At 42.5% G+C, this 21389-nt stretch overlaps 1 protein-coding gene across 5 annotated transcripts in view; it reads left to right on the forward strand.

The window, feature by feature from the left end:
- Nucleotides 1-21389, forward strand: part of LOC146855822 (death-associated protein kinase dapk-1-like) — a 304196-nt gene that overhangs the window by 147921 nt on the left and 134886 nt on the right. For all 5 annotated transcript variants that reach the window (XM_085653757.1, XM_085653759.1, XM_085653760.1 and 2 more), the window contains 2 exons: nt 5577-5678; nt 7432-7551. In XM_085653757.1, the coding sequence (XP_085509883.1) occupies nt 5577-5678; nt 7432-7551 (222 nt within the window). The remainder of the gene's footprint in view (nt 1-5576; nt 5679-7431; nt 7552-21389) is intronic.

The raw sequence follows: 21389 nt of genomic DNA on the forward strand, positions 1-21389 counted from the left end.
ATGAAATCTTTTCCCAAAACTATTCGACCCTATATATATGAAACTACTGAGTTCATCATCCACGTGGAAGGGATTACATTTGATGTCTGCATCAGACCTTGGTTGCATTAGATGTAATTTCCTTGTACCCTAATATTCCCCAGGAAGAGGCTTTGGAGGTGATTGAGCTCTATCTGGATAAGAGAGAAAGACCTCATCGTGTGCTTACAGAATTCATTTTGAAGTTGACTGAGCTTTTCTTGACTCGTAAGTATATCCTCTTTAATGTTGACTACTATCTTCAAATCAAGGGGACCACTCTACATGGTGGCGTTTGAAGAGAAGTTTGTGTATAATAATAATCCTTTTGACAACAAGATTTCTATGTGGCTCCAATGCACGGAGGATATATTTTGTATATGTGGACAAGAGGCCAGGAGCAGCTGCAGGCCTTTTTATGGGTTTCTTAATGTAATGGCTGCTGAGATTAAATTCGATATGACTATTGACAAAAATCAGATACATTTTCCTGACATTATTATTTCAGTGGCCAAAAGATTGGTGACAATGCTATTCGAAAAGCCCGCAGATAAAAGCAGTCTCTTAAGATATGATAGCAATCAACCAAGCAATCTGCGAGACTATCTCCCATATGGGCAGTTTTTAAAACTACAGAAATTGCACTATCATAGAAGAATATTTCAAACACACGGAGGAGCTTAAAAGTAAATTGATCCAAAGAGGATATCCAGAGGTTAAAATCCAAACACTACCCTTGTGTATCAGGCAGTGGATGGCAGTATTTCCAACGGGGAAGGTGCTAGAGCCATAGCAGCGCGGATGGGAGGCTGAAGTAGTGCATGCAGGGCGTGAAGGCCTTACGGCTTTAGTCCACCCAGGACGTCTGCGCCAGGTACAGTAGTAGCAGTTAGCCAGAGAGGCCCTCGCTCAGTTCTCAAGCTGATGGCTGCCGCAGGCCACCAATGTCAGCATCCACCTCCAGCCCGAGCTTCAAACATGCAGTCGCTCTTTCACCTAGCAGAAGACCAGGCTAGGTTTAACAGTTCCACGACTCCGTATATTGCAGGCTTCGTGCCCAGGTCAGCCCCAATCCGCTGGTATCATAACGGAGCAAGCCGGCCTACCAGGCCACCGTTCGCTGCTAAGCCCCGCCCTCAGGCTTGCCTGCAGGCCCTGCGAACCACATCAGGCGGCGCAAGGCAGCGCAGTTCAGCGAGGGCAGATGGGGGTCCAGAGGGGCTGAGGAGGCTGCGAACCCATGTCCGGGCACCTTCACGCCGGGTTTAGAAGTGCCGGCACCATGGTAGCGATTTTAACAGTGCATGGTGTAGGGATATGGGGGCATTGCTGTGAGGAGCTTCAAAGCAGTACATGGCATGGGGCCAATACCACTGCAGGAGAAGTTTACCTGGTATAAGCCCAAGAGGCAGCTTCGCTCCTCTAGTGCAAATCTGGTAATGACTACCAGATTTAAGAAATCTAGGATGGGGGGCAGAGCATTTTGTGTGGCTGCCTCACGCCTATGGAACGAGCTGCCCCAGAATATCAGGCAGGCTAACTCCCTGACTTGTTTTAGCAAAAGTCTGAAAACCTGGCTGTTCCCTAGGCCTTCCCACTGATAAATTGGTCTATTCTTGTGGTGGCTATCTTCCAAGTCTAAGTGCCAGGATACCCGTAGGGTGACAGTTCGCGCTATATAAGCTTTCAATACAATACAATACAAAGCTGTTCAGCCATCTTGGTCGGCAGCTTGGCCACGCCCACCAGGGAAGTGCATTTCTTTAGATGACATTTTAAAGAAATGCAAATGTTGAGCATGGAAATATGGGTAAGCAAAACAGCAGTGCATTCTCCTTTTAAAAAGGTGAATGCGCGAATTGATGTGCTGGAGCAAATATTGATCATTATTATCATCTCATTGAGCCTGAAGTGAGTACATTTACAGATTTGTAGTCTACCCCTGTATCTGACTTAGCTTGCAATATTTTGCAGAAGCTACAAGTACCTACTGACTGTTACAAAGAATTAAATCCACAAATAAACTGTTATTTAATAAATGTATATTTATGGATATAAGGATGTGATTAGAAGGTTTACTGCTGTGCCTCTCATAAATCATAAGCCAGAGCCACAGCAATAGCAGGTGAAAATTTTAAAACGTTTAAAGCTTGACCTCAACTTCTCAACAAGTGGACCAATAACAAGGCTAATTCAGAAAACCTCTAGGGCGGTGCGATCAGTTCCACCGCACTGGGCGCAGGCTTGGATTGGGGGCACCCTGTTTGCAAGTATATTTTGATTTTAAAAGCACCTGCTGCTGCGTTCCTTGGTTCCAGCAATTTTCAGCCATCAATAAAAACTTCAGGATCACTCCAGTGATTAATGTTCCTGCTGGAAAGAGATCGGCGGTCTCATCGTTAGGTAGTGCAGTGGTTAAATGGGCCTGCTGCAAAGAATGTGTACCATGCAGATCACAAAGTGCATGTAATGTAAATAGGTCAGTGGATTATTGCGTGTGTCCCAGGGATCCTTTAGTTACTTGCAGTTTATAAGTTAAAATCTCAATATAGCATAGTGAGCTATTAACTGTCATCAAAGAGCTGCATGCAAACTGCCGTGTATAGGTTAGAGCGTTATGTCTTTTGCACTGTCTTTCATTATCCTAAACTTGCAAAAAGGGTTTATTTGGGTAGAAATCAATTCTTATTATTAAAGAGAACCCCTAACAATGATGTTGTGTTTTAAATTCTGAATTTGTGCTTTTCCAGACCAAGGACTCTTAAACTATACTGCCTACCAGTATAGATGACATGTGACTCCTACACCTTGTAGTCCTCTTTCTTATGTAACATTCCTGTAATTGTACTTGTAATTGCATTTATATAGCGCTTACTACCCCTGACGAGGCGTCAAAGTGCTTTTTCGGCGAGTAGCACGCTACTCCGGAATTCATAAAGGATTACTGGTGAATTAGTATAGTAAAAATATGAAAGTAATTTGAGTGGTGGATTTGTTAGTTATTTGGATTGAGCAGGATAGTGGTGGGATAGAAGAGGGAAAGGTTTGCATTTACATAGCGCTTGCTACCACTCATTGGGTGTTGAAGTGCTTTTTCGGTGAGTAGCATGCTACTTCGGAACCCATAAAGGATAAGTGGTGAATTAGTACAGTGAAACTATGAAAGTAATTTGAGTAGTGGATATATTAGTCAGTTATTGACACAACATAATGTCCAACAGACTGCCACTCCTATATAAAATCCACCATGACACTAGGCATAGACCGGTATGCCATGCCACATAATGACCTCTCTGCCGTCGAAGGGCACCATCAACCATTTATAATTCTAAGAACAGGGTGCTCATTATGGATTATCATTCCCATCGTACAGTCCCATTCATGAACAGTACCACCCCCTTATAACTGCCAGCCTCCTTCAAAACATCTAGTCGGGTTCCCCTACCGACCCATGCCCAGTAAACATCCTGTCTCTGGTTGGCCCTACAATCAACCAGATTGTACACCAGCTCTTTAACACTTCCCTTTCCACAGGCATTATGCCCAAGCTGTGGAAGCATGCTAAGATTCTCCCTCTATTTAAAAAATCCAATGCTCATCCTATGGATCCAGCTAATTATAGGCCAATCTCCCTGCTTCCGGCTCTCTCCAAAGCTTTAGAGAAGCATGTTAACAAAGTTCTTCAAAACCATATTGAAGATAGGAAGCTCCTCCATGATTCCCAGTCCAGCTGTAGGGCTAATTATAGTACTGAGTCTGCGCTGTTGGAAGTGACAGAATTTATCAAGAGTAAATTAGACATGGGTGGTAAGGCCATTTTGTTATTACTTAATTTATCAGCGGCCTTCGATACGGTCCCACACGAAAGGCTCTTAAACAGACTTAAAAATATCGGATTGGGTGGGACTGTCCTCTCATGGATGTCCTCCTATTTGGAGAACAGATCCCAGGATATCTGGTTTCCTCCTTTATCCTCCCCGGTCCCTGCCATCAATGTTGGTGTCCCCCAGGGCTCCATTCTTAGCCCTACTCTCTTTAATATCTATCTTTCTCGCTTGGCCTTCTTGGTTGAGGAAGCAGGTGCTAAGATCATTTCTTACGCTGAGGACACTCAGCCTATTTTCTCGTGTGACAGATGCTCCGGCTTTGATGGGGCAATGATCAATTCCTGTCTCTCGAGGGTTTTCAATTGGCTGAGGGTCAATCAACTTGATTGTAATCCGGATAAGACAGAAGTGGTTTTCTTTGGGAAACTAAAAACACCCGATTGGAGATCCTGGTGGCCCAAGGACCTGCCGCCTCCATCCGCGGAAAAAGAGATAGTAAAAAATCTGGGTATAGTTGTAGACAAAACATTGTCAATGTGTTCTCCGATCCAACAGCTCTCCGGTGCGTGCTTTGGCATACTCCGTGAGCTAACATTTTTTTTTACCTCTCCTGCCGTTAGAGTGTAGAGGGATTGTCGTGCAGGCTCATGTGACATCTAAACTCGATTATGTCAACTGCCTGTACCTTGGTCTTTCTAAATCCTTGACCCAGCGCCTCCAGGTGGTTCAAAATGCGGCAGCTAGAGCCATCATGAGATTCTGAAATCCCTTTACTGGCTTCCAATTAAAGAGCGAATTGACTTTAAAAACAAGGTAGGTGCCGGGTACCTAAACAAATGAGTAAACCACTACCTTACTTCTAGACCTTTGCGTTACTCTAACGCCAATCTGACCATTGTACCCAAAATTCGCCTTGTTCGCACTGGCGGTATATCCTTTGGTTTTTTGGGTGCCAAACTCTGGAACAGCTTGTCAGAGTTCCTGAGGCTTGACACAAATTTACTTTCTTTTAGAAAGAATTTAAAAACATGGCTCTTCAACCAATAATGGGCTTCTTCCATTGCTGCCGTTTATGCGCCAGGACACTCTAGCTTGAGTAGCTGAGCACTTTATTAAATGCCACTTTTTTCATTTCATTCATTTCATCTCACAATGCCTTAAGCATCACCCCTGTATGATGTCCATCATGTGGAAAGAGTTTTGAACTTCAAAGCACGCTAAGTGTACACTGATTTACACATGTATGATTGTCCTTTTACCAATGCGTGTATGATCTAAAGTGCTCTGACACCCTGCACTGGTATGAGTGGTCATGGGGGGTGCGCCAAAAAACATTGTCGCACAGGGCGCCACCAGTGCTAAAGCCGGCCCTGTTTTTAGAGGCTCCAACCATTAGATAGTGCCTGTGATTCACAATCTCTTAGCCAACTAAAGCAGGGTGGCAGTTCACAATTTGATATGAATGCAACCTTGATATATCAACATAGTCCTTCATTTTTTGAATTCTTGAACATTGGCTTCACCAAAACCTTTTTAGTTATATTTGTTAACATTTATTAGATGCAGACATGCAAAGTAGAAACCTGCAGCATTGTGTAACAGTCATCACACTAGCAGAGTTGTGTTCTGCTTTACTTGTTGCATACATACCATCTTTATATTGTCGTCTCTATTGCGGGTTTTTTGAAACTTCACCATGGTTGCCTGACACACGCTGTTCTTTTTCCATAGGATGGAGACACCTGCCTGCACATGGCTGCATTGAAGGGGTCACTACCTATCTGTCAGCTGTTGCTCCAGCATGAAGAATCTCTAGCCGGTGCCAGAGATAAGGTACAACTGTGGATTGGAGGGCTTTATGTGTGCCATGGCTTCCCTTGGGAAGCTGTTATAAAGGGCTGAAGGTGACCGCAAGTAGAGACCCATTTGCTGCCTCTGCATAACTGTTCTCTGTTGCATTCCGAACATCACACCATCAATGAAGATGTTTCAGTAGCACCGACTCTGGCTCTGTATCAAGTTCCTGCTAATCATGGAGGTAAATATCTGCCCCTTGATCAGGCGTATCACTTGGGCAAGTGCCCCAAGTCACTGCATGCTGCAGAGTTCTTCTCTTCTTATTGGTTATGATATTGCCCAAGCATGCCCTACAGTCTCTTTTTGTTGGTTACCAAGAGACTTCAGACAAGCACTCACATTTCTTATTTTTTATCTGTATGATGTATCAGATTAGCACCTTTTCTTTTTATTAGTTGGGGAAGCGGCTGTCAACAAGTTTTGCACAATCTTCAAAAACCCTTTTATGTTCATTGGTTTTCAAGAGACCTCAGACAGTACGCTATATTTTTCTTGTTAGACATAATAGCACCTCAAACAGGCATGACCCATTATATTTATTGGTTTGGATAATGTCTGTTACGGAAACCTCACACTGCACCTCCACAGCCATATAAGTGATCCCTGACAGTTTAGCCTTTAATTAAGACTTTGTTGGTTAACTAGCGCTCTCTCACACAGTCCTCTTGACATGGCATTGACAACCAGCAGAGCCCTCTCTGTGGTAGTATTGTGGTTTTTTATAGAAATTGAAATGACTAAATCCGACACCACGGTTTCATGTCTGCTCAATCAGAATAGGCATCTATGGGCTGCTTTCATTCTGTTAATTGCAGAGAGGGCAGTTTTCCTTTTGCAGTTATTTAGTGTGAAAATTACCCCTGCTACTGTGATCTTTCGCCTGTTTGCCAGTGACTAATCTCTGTGTCTCCTGTATCCATGAATCAGTACATGGACAGGTAAGATCATGGCTTTTCCATTCCTTTTCCTACACTTTAAAGCTCAAACACTGAGACTGTACGGCAGTATCTCAGGACATTTCCATATATTCTCTGGTCCCTTTTTCTTCTCTTCCTCAGGCCTGTGCATGCCTCAAGGTGGAGGCTAGTGCTTCTGGAACATTAAAATAGCACATAATGGTGAATGTTACGCTTCCCCAGTTTTCATATATTTACTCTAGAGGCTGGCACCGCAGATAAAAGCGGTCGCACATCATGGTGAAGGCCCCAGATTAGTACTGCACCTGGTGACCCAGACTGTGACCGCTTACTGTTGATTTCCATCAACCACTTAGGATGAATCCTATTGCACATCAGCCACCAAGTGATTGTTGCCCATTACTTTAAAGGCTGGCAGTGCCCATAAAGAAGTTTTGCAGCAATGCACCATCTCTATATTCCCTCAAATGTATGTAAAACCATGGAGACATGCGTCTGTCCTACAGGTGTCTACTTTCTCTGATTAATCAACTTTCAGTAGCTAAGCTGAATGACCTTCACCATCACAAAATAGCTTCTGCTGTCCTTCATCCGCTTGTGTGATATTTCTGGGCCCTGACTGTGCTAGTATCGCACGTTGTCCTCTGTGTTAGTGTTTCTCACGTCCTCTTTCCCTGCAGACATGCAAGCCTCAGCAGAGTAAGTTTATGATAGGGTCAAGGTTTCTACAGCCGTGGTACATTTACCTTCTTGCCTAGAATATGTATCTGCTCAAAATATCCCTGTAAGACGGGTTTATGTGTGTTTCTCAGAGTGGTGAGACCTTCCTGTTCCGAGCTGTGAGAGCTGCTGCTTGTGGAAATGGAGGTGCCCACACAGAGCTGATAAGCTGGGCATTGGAGCGAGATGAGGACTTACTGTGCAAGAACGAGGTGAGTATTCATCTGTCATCATGATAATGGATGCACAAAGACGTTTATTGTGATATTGTATGTTTGCAAGCTGAGAGTGGGCCATGCATCCACTACTAGAGCATATTTCCTATTCGTTCTAGTGTGTTTGCACCAATGTATCTGTCCACCAGGGGTCTTCAGAGTGATTCTGTGCCAGTGAAAGGAATAACGCTTTGGCATGCTGGTGTAGGCAGCTGGGAGCCAGCGTGGTTCTTTCTCGGGGGCAGGGATCCTACAGCCCAAGTGGTAGATGATGTCCTACAGTCTGCAGGCATCCACAACAGTACCAAGATAGCAAAGCACGATATGAGGGTGCAAAAAGGAGCTGCATTGTGGGCAGGAATGGAGAGGTAAACTCGGAGACATGGAGCAGATTGAAGTCCTGACAATAAGTCCTTTGCTGTCATATAAGAAGGGTCGGGTCCCCTGTATGCTAGCTCAGGTACATGGGAGAAGGAGCTTTAAAATGTCCTCATAATGAAGGATAATGCGATGAAACACGAGCCCAGACGAGTCATTGAGCTATTGTCAAGGAAATTGAGGGAGGCTAGCTCAGTGGAATAGAAGAATTTAGAATCTGGTGCTCAGCGTGAGCTGCACTCTAAATAAATGAAGATGCAAATACAACCTCTATATGTAATTGAAAGCTTGGAATTATTTAATAGGAGTGATTGCTGACAATAATCGTTGCTGAACATAATTCAAAATAAATGTTAGTTGAGGCTTCTGTCATGCAGCTTGTCCTGAACCTTATTTGAAGAGGTATGCTATGAATGCCCTTAGCTAAAGGGCAGGTGCTTCCTCACTCGCTCGCTGCAAAATATAATGAAGCCAAGTAGCCTCAGCTGTAGACCCCCAGTGGGTGGGACGGAAACATGGGCAGTGCCATCATTGAGCAAGGAATGTAGCAGGATATCAAGAAGCAAAGAGGAAAACAAGCAATGTGAAAATAAAATCAGCTTGCCATCAATCTCTCTCACGCTCACACATCACCTATTTTTCATTTGGTTTTATGAAGGGCATTTTCTCGAGGCAGGGTTTTATGACGTAGATGTACACTGCTTGCATGCTCACCTCTGCATGTTCCGGGAAATGGCAGCCAAGGAGGTTTCTGTTTTTATGAGAACTTAGTTGCACTTTAGAGTACTGATATGGGACATGTATGCCAAAACCAGGCATAAATGAAACAGACTGTACATAGTTTGTGAATTCCTGTAGTAAGAATTCTAGAAAGGCATTTCAGGCAACAAACGTTGTTGGGAAATTGAATAGAGGTGTACATTAAAAAGACAGCTATAGGAAAGCATGGCAATCATGCAATAGTATCAGTGAAAATCAGTATGACTGAAGTTCAGGAGAGAGACAGACAAGGCAGAAATAGGAAAGGGTTCGTCCTGGAAATTAGTCTCAAAACTATACACAGTGTGAGGAGCAATTCAGAATTCTGCACATATTGTAACTCGAACTTCACAATGCTGGAACCAAATTAAAATGGACTTGGGACACAGTGAACATGTTCCATACCAGAAAGAACAAGGGATTCAGCATGTTTAAAGCAGAACTCGGGCACAGTGGCTCAGGGCTCATAAATAATTCAGAAGCTGGATAACAGAATGAAATTGTGAACCTAGAATAAGGATATGTGTAGCACAGACACTTTGAAAGCAAGGCAAGATATAGGTCGTAAGATATAAGTGCGAAACCTGCTCTGAGCAGTGGAGGGAACCAGCTTCGCTTTGCAGGACAAGTAAAAAGTAATTACAGGAGAAGATTCAGACTAAGGTAAACTAGTCCCCACTAGTGGAGAAAGTTGCAGAACCAGCCAACATATTTCACATGCCTGTGTGCTGTGGTTCCTGGTACACAGCAAGAGGAGCTGTCATTGAGTAGCTACAGCTGTTTTGAATCCTTCTGGCTGGCATCTCTTACGTTGTAGAAGATTGACACAAGGTCATTTAGGCATTCTATCAAAAAAACAAAAAGGGGAGTGAAGAGGTTCTGCTCACATGAGCAGTGGAGGTGGATACGTCCTCCTCAAGTCAGTAGACACAAAACATAAAGATCCACCCTCAGAAAGATGTAAAAGCAGTGTTCTCCCAGACTACTTGTGTTTCCTACAATGGTGGAGAAACACACAGTTTGTTTAAATAACCCTCACACACCAAAAGGGCCCTTGGTGTCATGCTTCATCATAGGGGTCTTCCTGCCCCACTGCGGGACGGGGCGTGCTGCAACCGACGACTATGTGGGAGCACTGTTATTGTAGAAAGACTATGTGTTGTGTAGGAGTGTGAGTGGAAGGGTCAGGAGTGAATAAGAGAGTAAAATTTAAAAAATACCTGGCTCGTTGGACTTAAAGACTTTAATATTCCTTTGAGCTGGTATTGTTAAAAGTGGGGAAGGAGGTGTGTTGCCTCAATGAGTAGTGCTTCCTATGTCTGTCAACATGTTTCGAAGCCCTCCCCTGGCTTCTTCTTCAGGACCAAAAGGATCCCTTCTACATTCACTTTCTAATAAAGAGCGATATTTATAAGGTATCTAAGATTAGTGTATGTACATGTCTTAACTATGTGAAGGACATGCCAAATAACCATGCACAGTATACAATACCTAAATAGGTATACTACTTTGTGATCTTGAAGAAAAATGACATAGCATTAAGAGGCAAGACATTATCATCATCCATCATGATAGGTGGTGACCTGCAAAGAAAGTGATAGGTGATAATGCATTCCTTATCCGTAATCAGTGTGACAAAATGATGGTGATGTGTCCTGCTGTTAGAAAGAAAATTACATTTACAGAGACAAACACACGTTGAACAAAAAGCACACACTCTATATCAAGGGACTAATTCTAGTGAGTCCAAAAAACGGTAACTGCATCCTTAGAAACACAAGGTATTGCCACATATCCAATTAAATAAAGTGCCATGAGAGAGGTATGCTTGGTATCAGGGTTGTCAACCTACTTGATTTCTAAGGACATAAGGCCCCATGAGCCTTATAATGGGTGGGAGGGGTGCCTATAGTCACACTTACTCCAAGGACACTGCCCCGCCGTATCCAGCCTCCCTGCGGCTCCGTTGAACAATGGAAATGCATGGGGTGTGCCCTTAAGTAGTCATACTAATTGATGTTGCCGCCGTCAAGTAAGGGTTCAATCTTTTTCACCTGTGGCAAACGCTCCGGAAGTGGATTGAAAAAGCCCCCTGCCTGTGGCGGAGTGTAGGGGCTGGTGCGCCAACCTTACTCGTGTTACGAAAGAAAAGACTTCCCTTGCTCACAGTGCCTTCCGTCACATTGGTATCCCAGCGTCTCTACCCGTTAAGATTCACCCGGAAGTAGTTTTAAGGTTGTGTTTCCTGGCGTTAGGTTTACAGGATGTCTCTCAAAACTAGTCTGCCAACCTTAGTGTCACATCGAGAGCGGCGGCAGTTCACAGTTACGGTCACGCTAGTTCCTACCGGGAACAAAGCTCCCTCGATCCTGGGGAGAAGTGTTATTACATTATCAGTATTTGTTTAAAAGAAATAAGTAAATGGATATCATTTGTGGTGATGAACATGTCTGATACCCTTCGTTATTTCACAAGTGGGATAAAAAACGATCTGGAGGTGCTCCAGGTGGCCATAATTTGAAAGGTTCACGAGTTGTTTAGAGGACATAAGTATTAAAAGAAGGAATACGTATCATATGTGTGAATGAGTATGCTGAATGTACTTCCTCCTTTATGAACCAATACTCCTCATACACGATGGAAAGCGATCAGAGGGTGCTCTATTGGGCCATAATTTTTAAGGGTTCCGAGCAGACTTTAGGACAAAGAAATATATGAATAATAGTGAGATTGGGATCCTCCCTTCACTCCGCCACAGGCAGGGGGCTTTTTCAATCCACTTCAGGAGCGTTTGCCACTGGTGAAAAAGATTGAACCCTTAATTGACGGCAGCAACATCAATTAGTATGACTACTTAAGGGCACACCCCAAGCATTTCCATTGTTCAACGGAGCCGCAGGGAGGCTGGATACGGCGGGGTAGTGTCCTTGGAGTAAGTGTGACTATAGGCACCCTTCCCACCCGTTATAAGGCTCATGGGGCATTATCTCCTTAGAAATCAAGTAGGTTGACAACCCTGATACCAAGCATACCTCTCTCATGGCACTTTATTTAATTGGATATGTGGCAATACCTTGTGTTTCTAAGGATGCAGTTACCATTTTTTGGACTCACTAGTACTAGTCCCTTGATAGAGAGTGTGTGCTTTTTGTTCAATGTGTGTTTGTCTCTGTAAATGTCTTTTTCTTTCTAACAGCAGGACACATAACCATCATTTTGTCACACTGATTACGGATAAGGAATGCATTATCACCTATCACTTTCTTTGCAGGTCACCACTTATCACGATAGATGATGATAATGTCTTGCCTCTTAATGCCATGTCATTTTTCTTCCAGATAACTAAGTAGTATACCTATTTAGGTATTGTATACTCTGCATGGTTATTTGGCATGCCCTTCACATAGTTACTACATGTACATACACTAATCTTAGATACCTTATAAAAATCGCTCCTTATTAGAAAGTGAGAATAGAAGGGATCCTTTTGGTCCTGAAGAAGAAGCCAGGGAAGGGCTTCTAAACATGTTGACAGACATAGGAGTCACTGCTCATTGAGGCAACACACCTCCTTCCCCACTTTTAACGATACCAGCTCAAAGGAATATTAAAGTCTTTTAGTCCAACGAGACAGGTATTTTTTAAATTTTACTCTACTGACCCTTCCACTCTCACTCCTACACAACACATAGTCTTTCTACAATAACAGTGCTCCCATGTAGTCGTCGGTTGCAGCACGCCCCGTCCCGCAGCGGGGGGCGGGAAGACCCCTATGATGAAGCATGACAGAAAGGGCCCTTTTTGTGTGTGAGGGGTATTTAAACAAACTGTTTGTTTCTCCACCATTGTAGGAAACAGAAGTAGTCTGGGAGGACACAGCTTTTACATCTATCTTAGGGTGGATCTTTATGTTTTGCATCTAGGAATTCTAACATGGAAAGTGGTGAAAGAGAACAGAATGACTCTAACAATATTGGTTACAGATGTTATAATAGGGCAGTGATGCAAACTTTCAAGGACAGCATGCAGACCCAAGTGGATCTATATGATTCATATATAAGTAATTTTTACATCATCTATTCAGGCTCCCAAGCAGCGCTTCATGACAACAGAATGGCATGATCCTAATAATTGACACAACAGGAACAGAAGCTGATATGATTATGTCTACAAAGGAAAGAGAAATGGTGTCACCTTCAGGCATTTATTAAGAATGGACATGATATGTATGTCTGATATTGAAAACATACAAGCCAAATGAATCTTATATTTGTGGGATCCTTCTACCCTATTCTTTTTCCTTCATAAAAAAATTATATTAGGCATTTTTAGGTCGAATCCTACAAGACAGTGCAGCTCTCTGGTCGCAGAGACATATTGTGGACATGATGAAGCTTCCCTAGGAATGCATTCCACCCATTGCTTACCATTGGCTTGGTGTTTTGTTACTCACATTTGCTTGCTTTCTATTTCCTACCTGATTTGTTTTAGGCTGTGCAGCAGGTCTTTGTCCCTCCTGTGACCATAGCCTGTTTAGTACCTCTCTGACTGTCTCCCTGTATTCTTCCACCAGTGCTCGCTTTCTGGGAAATCTTTTTTTCTTTTCATGAGGCACATGTGTTTTCAAGTTGTCTCCTGTATGCTTCTGCACAGTAATAAACACGCTGTATTGCTTTGAAAAGTGTTCCTGTCTCCTATATTTCTACTTGACTGATTCTACTTATCTCTGTTAGTACATCAATCTCACATGCCTTAGAGGAACAATGTTCTGTCTATTAGCTTATTAATTTTGGTCTTTGCTCTTTAATAGTACCATGCCTTAAACAATCCTCTACCTCAATTTCATGCCCATGCCATACGTGCTTAAAGTAGGTAAGTGAGGTGATCTGAAGCACACCTATAATAACCTTGCTGGAGTTCAGAAGTGAATAAGCAACAAACAAGCCTTTACATTTAGTTTTTATCTTGTCACATACACCAAAATTAGGAAATCATAAATAAAGAAAGTGTTTTTGTAACTGAAGTGTGGTGGAAACCAATATTTGAATCCGATCAAAACAATCAATACACTAGATAGTCAGCAAATGTAATGGTCATTTCAATGAAAATATGTTGTCTGTAATAGCAGTGAGCTGCCACGCCATGAATACTTCACTCTACGCCACTGCACTCCACTCCACTCTACACCACTCCACTCTATGCCACTTTACTCCATTCTACACCACTCCACGACACTTTACTTCATTCTGTGCTAATCCACTCTTTCCTAGTCCACTCTACCCTACCCTACTCCACTCTACCCTACTCCACTCTACCCTACTCCACTCTATTCTACTCCACTCTATGCTACTCCACTCTATGCTACTCCACTCTATACTACTCCACTCTATGCCACACCACAACACTCTGCTCCACTCTGACACTACTCCCCAACACTCCATACTATTCTACTTCACTCTGCACCACTCCACTCTGACACTCTACTCCACTGTACGTCACTTCACTCTACTCCACTCCCTCTGACACTCCGCTTCACAACATGTTACTCTACAACACTCCACTCTACACCACTTTACTCTGTTCTACTCCACGCCACTTTATTCCATTCTATGCCACTCCACTTAACTCCACTCACTCTTTACCAGTCCACTTTACTCTACTCCAATCCACTCTCTGCCACTCCAAGTTCACTCTGACACTACTCCCCGACACTCCACACTACTCTACTCCACTCCGCTCCTCTCCACTCTGCTCCTCTCCACTCTGCTCCTCTCCACTCTGCTCCTCTCCACTCTGCTCCTCTCCACTCTGCGCCTCTCCACTCTGCGCCTCTCCACTCTGCGCCTCTCCACTCTGCGCCTCTCCACTCTGCGCCTCTCCACTCTGCGCCTCTCCACTCTGCGCCTCTCCACTCTGCGCCTCTCCACTCTACGACACTCCACTCTACGACACTCCACTCTATGGCACTCCATTCTCCTCTACACCTCTCCACTCTTCTCTACAGCACTCTATGATATTCCACTCCACACCACTAACATTTAGCCATGCTGACCGTAGGCCACGCTTGTGTACAACATGGCTAAATACAATTCAAACAAACACACAAAACCCCTTGTAAGAGAAATAATCAAACTATCCCACAGAATACACAAAGTCTACTATAACATTCTTTTTTTGGGTTTTATTATAAAAATATATAAAGTTATGTAACAATTTTTTCTTTTTAGATAGATCATTTCATTTTTCTATTCAGAAACATAACAGGCCAACTAACTCATCAAACTAAGAGAGACGAAGCAATACAATTATTGAAAAACACAACATAACATCAAGACTCAAACATTTAGTGTTATGTACACAAAAGTGAACAGTTCTGTGAAATCATACAAAACAAGGAATACAATTACAAAAACAGTACAAAAAACATAAGAAGAACACAAATGCGCCGACGCGCGTTTCGGAGTCTTCCTTCCTCAGGGCGCTGATGGCATATCCAACCGGTGAAGACTCAATATAATTTGATATGATAAGCTAAATCAAGACGATCAAACATTCAATTGAATAGATTTTCTTTTATGCCTCGTCAGTCTCATCTGTGGGAATAGTGATAGCTAAATTACATTTTTATCACATAATAATGAGTTAAAGCACAATAAGTAGAACTTAAAAAGTGCTGAAATAGAAGGAGAGATATCTGGAAAACTTCACCAGGATATATTAATGACAGAAAAACCCAATAAAGAGGTATCCAGAGACACAGAAATCCATAAGTGAAAAAGAAGAAAAAGAACCAATTAAGTGATCCCAAGAGTAAGTATAAAAATTCTAGAAAATACACACTTGTAGAGTCAAAAGGCGGCTTCGGATAAAATGTGATCCCAAAGAATCAGGATCAATCTCAGTGAAGTATCAACAGCAGGAAGACAAAAATCATCCAAAGGTAATGTACACTCAAGATTAATAAGGGACAATGCCGTTAATTCCAGGTCTCTGATCGGATTTCACCAAACTAAATCCAAAGTGCATCTTAAATAGCTGCAGGGAGAAAGTATAATATCAATTATCTGTAGGTTCAGAAATTTGGTCCTGACTACACTTAGGGTTAAGACCCCAATAGTACCATAAGAGTTTAACATGAGCGCTCAAATAGCTTAGTGCGGTTTAGCTATGATAACTGAGGTAACAACTGTGTCAGGTATACAATATACAATATATCTAAAAAAAATTATATAAGCACCTGTGTTGTTATTTCAGACTGCCAGTAGAACTCATTTGAACGAGTCATGCATATGCCTTCTCTTTATGAGCCTTCTGGTAACTCTTGAGCGGGTTAGTTTTAAACTACCTGGGGACCTCGTAGTTTTTTCATCACGGCTCCTACTAAAGTAAAGCCATTATGTCTAGCCTTCCTGTGTTTAGTGGTAGGTTTTGAGTTATTCCTCATATATACTCTATGAGATTTTGCAAAGAGTCTATTCTTCTTCTTCTCTTTTTTTGTTATAGAATATGCCCATGGGTATGGAAGCCATATAGTGACCGCTGGCCTTTTTATGATCCCCACAAAAGGGACCGAGATAAATTAGACTCTTAACGAAAACTAATCTCCATCTAGTAAGTGTACTCTAATTCTCTATAGTTTTCAGGATATGCAGGACTCGTTCAAATGAGTTCTACTGGCAGTCTGAAATAACAACACAGGTGCTTATATAATTTTTTTTAGATATATTGTATACCTGACACAGTTGTTACCTCAGTTATCATAGCTAAACCGCACTAAGCTATTTGAGCGCTCATGTTAAACTCTTATGGTACTATTGGGGTCTTTACCCTAAGTGTAGTCAGGACCAAATTTCTGAACCTACAGATAATTGATATTATACTTTCTCCCTGCAGCTATTTAAGATGCACTTTGGATTTAGTTTGGTGAAATCCGATCAGAGACCTGGAATTAACGGCATTGTCCCTTATTAATCTTGAGTGTACATTACCTTTGGATGATTTTTGTCTTTCTGCTGTTGATACTTCACTGAGATTGATCCTGATTCTTTGGGCTCACATTTTATCCGAAGCCGCCTTTTGACTCTACAAGTGTGTATTTTCTAGAATTTTTATATTTACTCTTGGGAGCACTTAATTGGTTCTTTTTCTTCTTTTTCACTTATGGATTTCTGTGTCTCTGGATACCTCTTTATTGGGTTTTTCTGTCATTAATATATCCTGGTGAAGTTTTCCAGATATCTCTCCTTCTATTTCAGCACTTTTTAAGTTCTACTTATTGTGCTTTAACTCATTATTATGTGATAAAAATGTAATTTAGCTATCGCTATTCCCACAGATGAGACTGACGAGGCATAAAAGAAAATCTATTCAATTGAATGTTTGATTGTCTTGATTTAGCTTATCATATCAAATTATATTGAGTCTTCACCGGTTGGATATGCCATCAGCGCCCTGAGGAAGGAAGACTCCGAAACGCGCGTCGGTGCATTTGTGTTCTTCTTATGTTTTTTGTACTGTTTTTGTAATTGTATTCCTTGTTTTGTATGATTTCACAGAACTGTTCACTTTTGTGTACATAACACTAATTGTTTGAGTCTTGATGTTATGTTGTGTTTTTCAATAATTGTATTGCTTCGTCTCTCTTAGTTTGATGAGTTAGTTGGCCTGTTATGTTTCTGAATAGAAAAATGAAATGATCTATCTAAAAAGAAAAAATTGATACATAACTTTATATATTTTTATAATAAAACCCAAAAAAAGAATGTTATAGTAGACTTTGTGTATTCTGTGGGATAGTTTGATTATTTCTCTTACAAGGGGTTTTGTGTGTTTGTTTGAATTGTACTTTCCCTGGGACTCCGCCCCATTATATCTTTTGAGTACAGGGACCCTCTTAAGTATTTATTGTACAACATGGCTAAACACATTGACAAAGCCAATACCTATTGGCTTTGCCAGTGCTTGTTGCGTTTTGCTCTTATCTGTCTTACTCAAACCTGATAGCTTTAGAATCAGTGTATGAGTGTGCAGCAACTTTGAATTGGTATGGTAGAGCAGGAACAATTGTCTGGCTGTCTGGAATTTAAAGTTCTGCAACAAGGAGTGTTCTGAAAGAGGAACTTTGTTAGAGTCCAAATAGTGATTAATGTTGAGACCTAGCCACTGTGCAATGTACCACAGAATATCCACCAAATCCACTGTTGATAGTTCACACTTACTTTGCAATTGCTGCTGCAGTTTTCAGGAATTTATTCTACTTTGGGAGTAGAAACCAAGCACTGGTCCTAAAGATGTACAATTTTGTGGATGATGGGCAGCGTTTCCTTAATGCTTTGTTTCAGAAGTAGCTCTTGTTTTAAAGCAACTCTACTATGCATATATTGGGACACCAAGATTTGTCGCAGGGATTCTGTTGGTAAATAGAACTGTACCTCAGGACGTCAGACTGTAGGGACTGTTTCTCTCTACCACGTCAGTACCTGGTAACCCAAATCTCAGCTAGCTCATAGTGCCTCACCTGAACTACAAACCAACCCAGATTAGCCGGTGATTTTGGCAAACCTAGAACATTAACCTCTAGTCCCCAAGGGAGCCATGGAAACAGATGATCGCCTTTCGTATCTCACTCATGCATGGCTTTAGTAAACAAAGGAAAGTCATGATGGAAGTTTACAATAAATTTATTGAAACTATTGTAGTTGTTAGACCTGGCATCCTTGGCGTGGTTTTTCCATGCATTTTTACCTTTGCCTCCTGTATTTTTGCTGTGTGCTGAATTTCGTTTTTGCTGGTCTAGATGCTTTGGGAATTTTGCCACTGCTGACCAGTGCCAAGGTGCAGGTGCTCCCTCTGTAAATTGTGTATATGGATTGGTGTTTCCATGATTGGCTTATTTGACTTATCACTAAGTCCCTAGTACAGTGCACTGTATGCGCCCAGGGCCTGTAAGTCAAATGCTGCTAGTGGGTCTGCAGCACTAATTTTGCCACCCACACAAGCAGCCTTTCAAAGGGGTCTCAGACTTGCCACTGCAGTGTATGCGCGCAGTCTCTACCGCCATGTCGGCCTAGCAAGAGCACCCACTTACCAGGCCCTAACCTTCCCTTTTCTTACATGTAAGTCACCCCTAAGTTAGGTCCAAGGTACCCCTGTGGGCAGGGTGCAGTGTCTGTGAAAGGGATGACGTGTTGTGATGTGTGTAACATGTCCTGATAGTGAACTACAGTGAATTTCGTTTTTCACTATTGAAAGGCTATATGTCCCATAGGATAGAATAGGAGTTTATTTATAACATCTTATAAACATAACTTGCCATTGGGACAAGATGGGAGTGTAAAGATTAGTAAGCCTGAACTCAGAATATAAAGATGAATCTTTTAGTAAGGATGATTTTTCCATTCTGTGTTTGAAAATACCACTTTTAGAAAGTAGGTGTTTTCTTTCTTAGCCATCCTGTGTGCCTCTGCTGGTTTGTGGATTAACTGTCTGGCTTCGGAGTGACAGAGGCTGGGGATTTGCTTTTACTTTAGACAGTCACGGGGGGGGGGGGTTAAGGAGTGCCCTGCCTTTCCTGGATGAGTCAGGGCTGGGTTGAATAGACCTGGGCTGTATTTAGATTGGGGGAGGAGATTTCCTGTCATCTGACGGGTCTGGTCTGCCTTACACAATGCTGTCTCCACCTCCTGCCGGGAAGCTGGACCAGAGAGGACAGAACTGGTTTTAACTGAGCACAGGGCTTCTCTGCCACCAGAGAACATAGATAATTGCTGTATAAATATTGGGGCCCAGACCCCAGAACTTTAGATCATTTATGGAATACAAGAATAACCTTTGCCAAGGAGAAGAGCTGGAGAAAACTGAAGGAGAAGTACTGCCCCTTTGCTGTGTGCTGTCTGGGGTTGGCCTGCAGTGGCTGTTTCTGCCAAGGAAAGGACAAGAACTTTGCTGTGTGCTTTGTCCCCTGCTTGAGGAAGATCTCCAAGGGCTTGAAGTAGAGCTTGCCTCCTGTTCTGAAGTCTCAGGAACACAAAGACATCACCCCCAGCCCCCCTGAACTTCGTTGCTGGGAGTTCTGACCTGCCAAGAATTTCCACGCATCGTCATCGTGCCGCTGACAAAACTGATTCACCGCCTGCCCGCGGCTGGAGAAATCGCCGCATGCTGCATCGAGTGCACTGATCTACAGAATTCGAGATCACCTCAACGATTCCGACGCATCCCTGCTGTGCAGCTGCAAGGACCAACGCATCGTGGGACCGCGGCTGGAGAAACCAATGCAGCGATGTTGCTGCCACCGCCTCGAGAACCGACAGAAGTCTTCAAGGACACCCAGGCCACAGTAAGAAACAGACGCATCACCTCCCCTTGAGTGAGGAACCGACGTATCACCTCCCCTGCGTGGCAGTAAGTAACCGACGTATCACCTCCCCTGGAGTAAGGAACCAACGCATCTCCTTCCCTGCACGTAAGGAACCAATGCATCACCTTCCCTGCGGCTGTTCTTGTTTATGATATTGACGCATCCAAGGTACTTTGTGTTAAAAGTGTCACATCTATAGTTTGCTATGGACAGAACTGTTTTTACCTTCTAAGAAGTTCATTTTGATTACTGTATTGGGGATTATTGTTGTTTTTGGTCTTGTTTGGTTTAGATAAAGATTACTTATTTTTCTAAACTGGTGTGGTGTCCATTTGTAGTGTTTTCACTGTATTACTGTATGTGTGCACAAATGCTTTACATACTGCCCCTGAGATAAATCTGCCTGCTCGTGCCAAGCTACCAAGGGGGTGAGCAGGGGTTATTTTAGAAGTGTATCCCCCTTACCCTTACTAGGAAGAAGTGTCCCTACTTGGACAACGGTGCAAACCATTGCCAACTAGAGACCCCCATTTCTAACAGTAGTCTATATTAAATCAGGTGTGCTGTGATGAGTAGACAAATACAACTAAGCAAAGTTATCAACATTACTATTAGACTGTATACAATAAGCAAATTGGCAAATTATCTATCTGTCTAGGACTATTCTTACTATGTAAGCAAATGGAAATATTAGCAATCTGTGGAATTAACAACGGACCCCATACCTGGCGTGCATTCGTTCCAGGACATGTCTCTCTTCCGGTATTCTCCTCTCTGCTGAAAAAGGGCCAAACACAGTTTATATGATGAAACTATTGTGTTGCAAGGCTGAAGCTTGGCTGCTGTGTTATGTCTAAAATGCTAGGTGCCATTGCTGACTGAGCAGAAAACAGTACAACATGGTGTTATGTATTCTAAACGTCCTTGTACAAAATGTGCAGACAAAATCCCAAGAAGAGTCACTGAATAACAAAACAGCATGTACAGCGTATTTCTAATATAATGTCCCAAAACCAAAAGTGTTATGTACAGCTGTGCTAGCAGAATCAGCCTAAAACATACAATACGCTAAAATAAGGGAGAACCAAGGTGGCCCAGAAGGGACATCACTACAGATTCAAAAACCCTCAGAACGACATTGCCTAGATCTTTCTGACTTCCCAGTTAAAACGGTTTGCATCTGTATGTAGGAATGGGGAGAAATACTTTATTATTACCAGCAGAGCAGCAAGTGCCAGGAAAAGCATATAGAATGTTGTATGGCCACTCGAGGGATAGCTGACCTCTGGCATATGTCTGCAATTCATTCTATTTTTCATGATTTTAAGATTTTGATATT

The sequence above is a fragment of the Triturus cristatus genome, chromosome 4_1 (assembly GCF_964204655.1).
Source record: "Triturus cristatus chromosome 4_1, aTriCri1.1, whole genome shotgun sequence".
NCBI classification, from domain to species: Eukaryota; Metazoa; Chordata; class Amphibia; order Caudata; family Salamandridae; genus Triturus; species Triturus cristatus.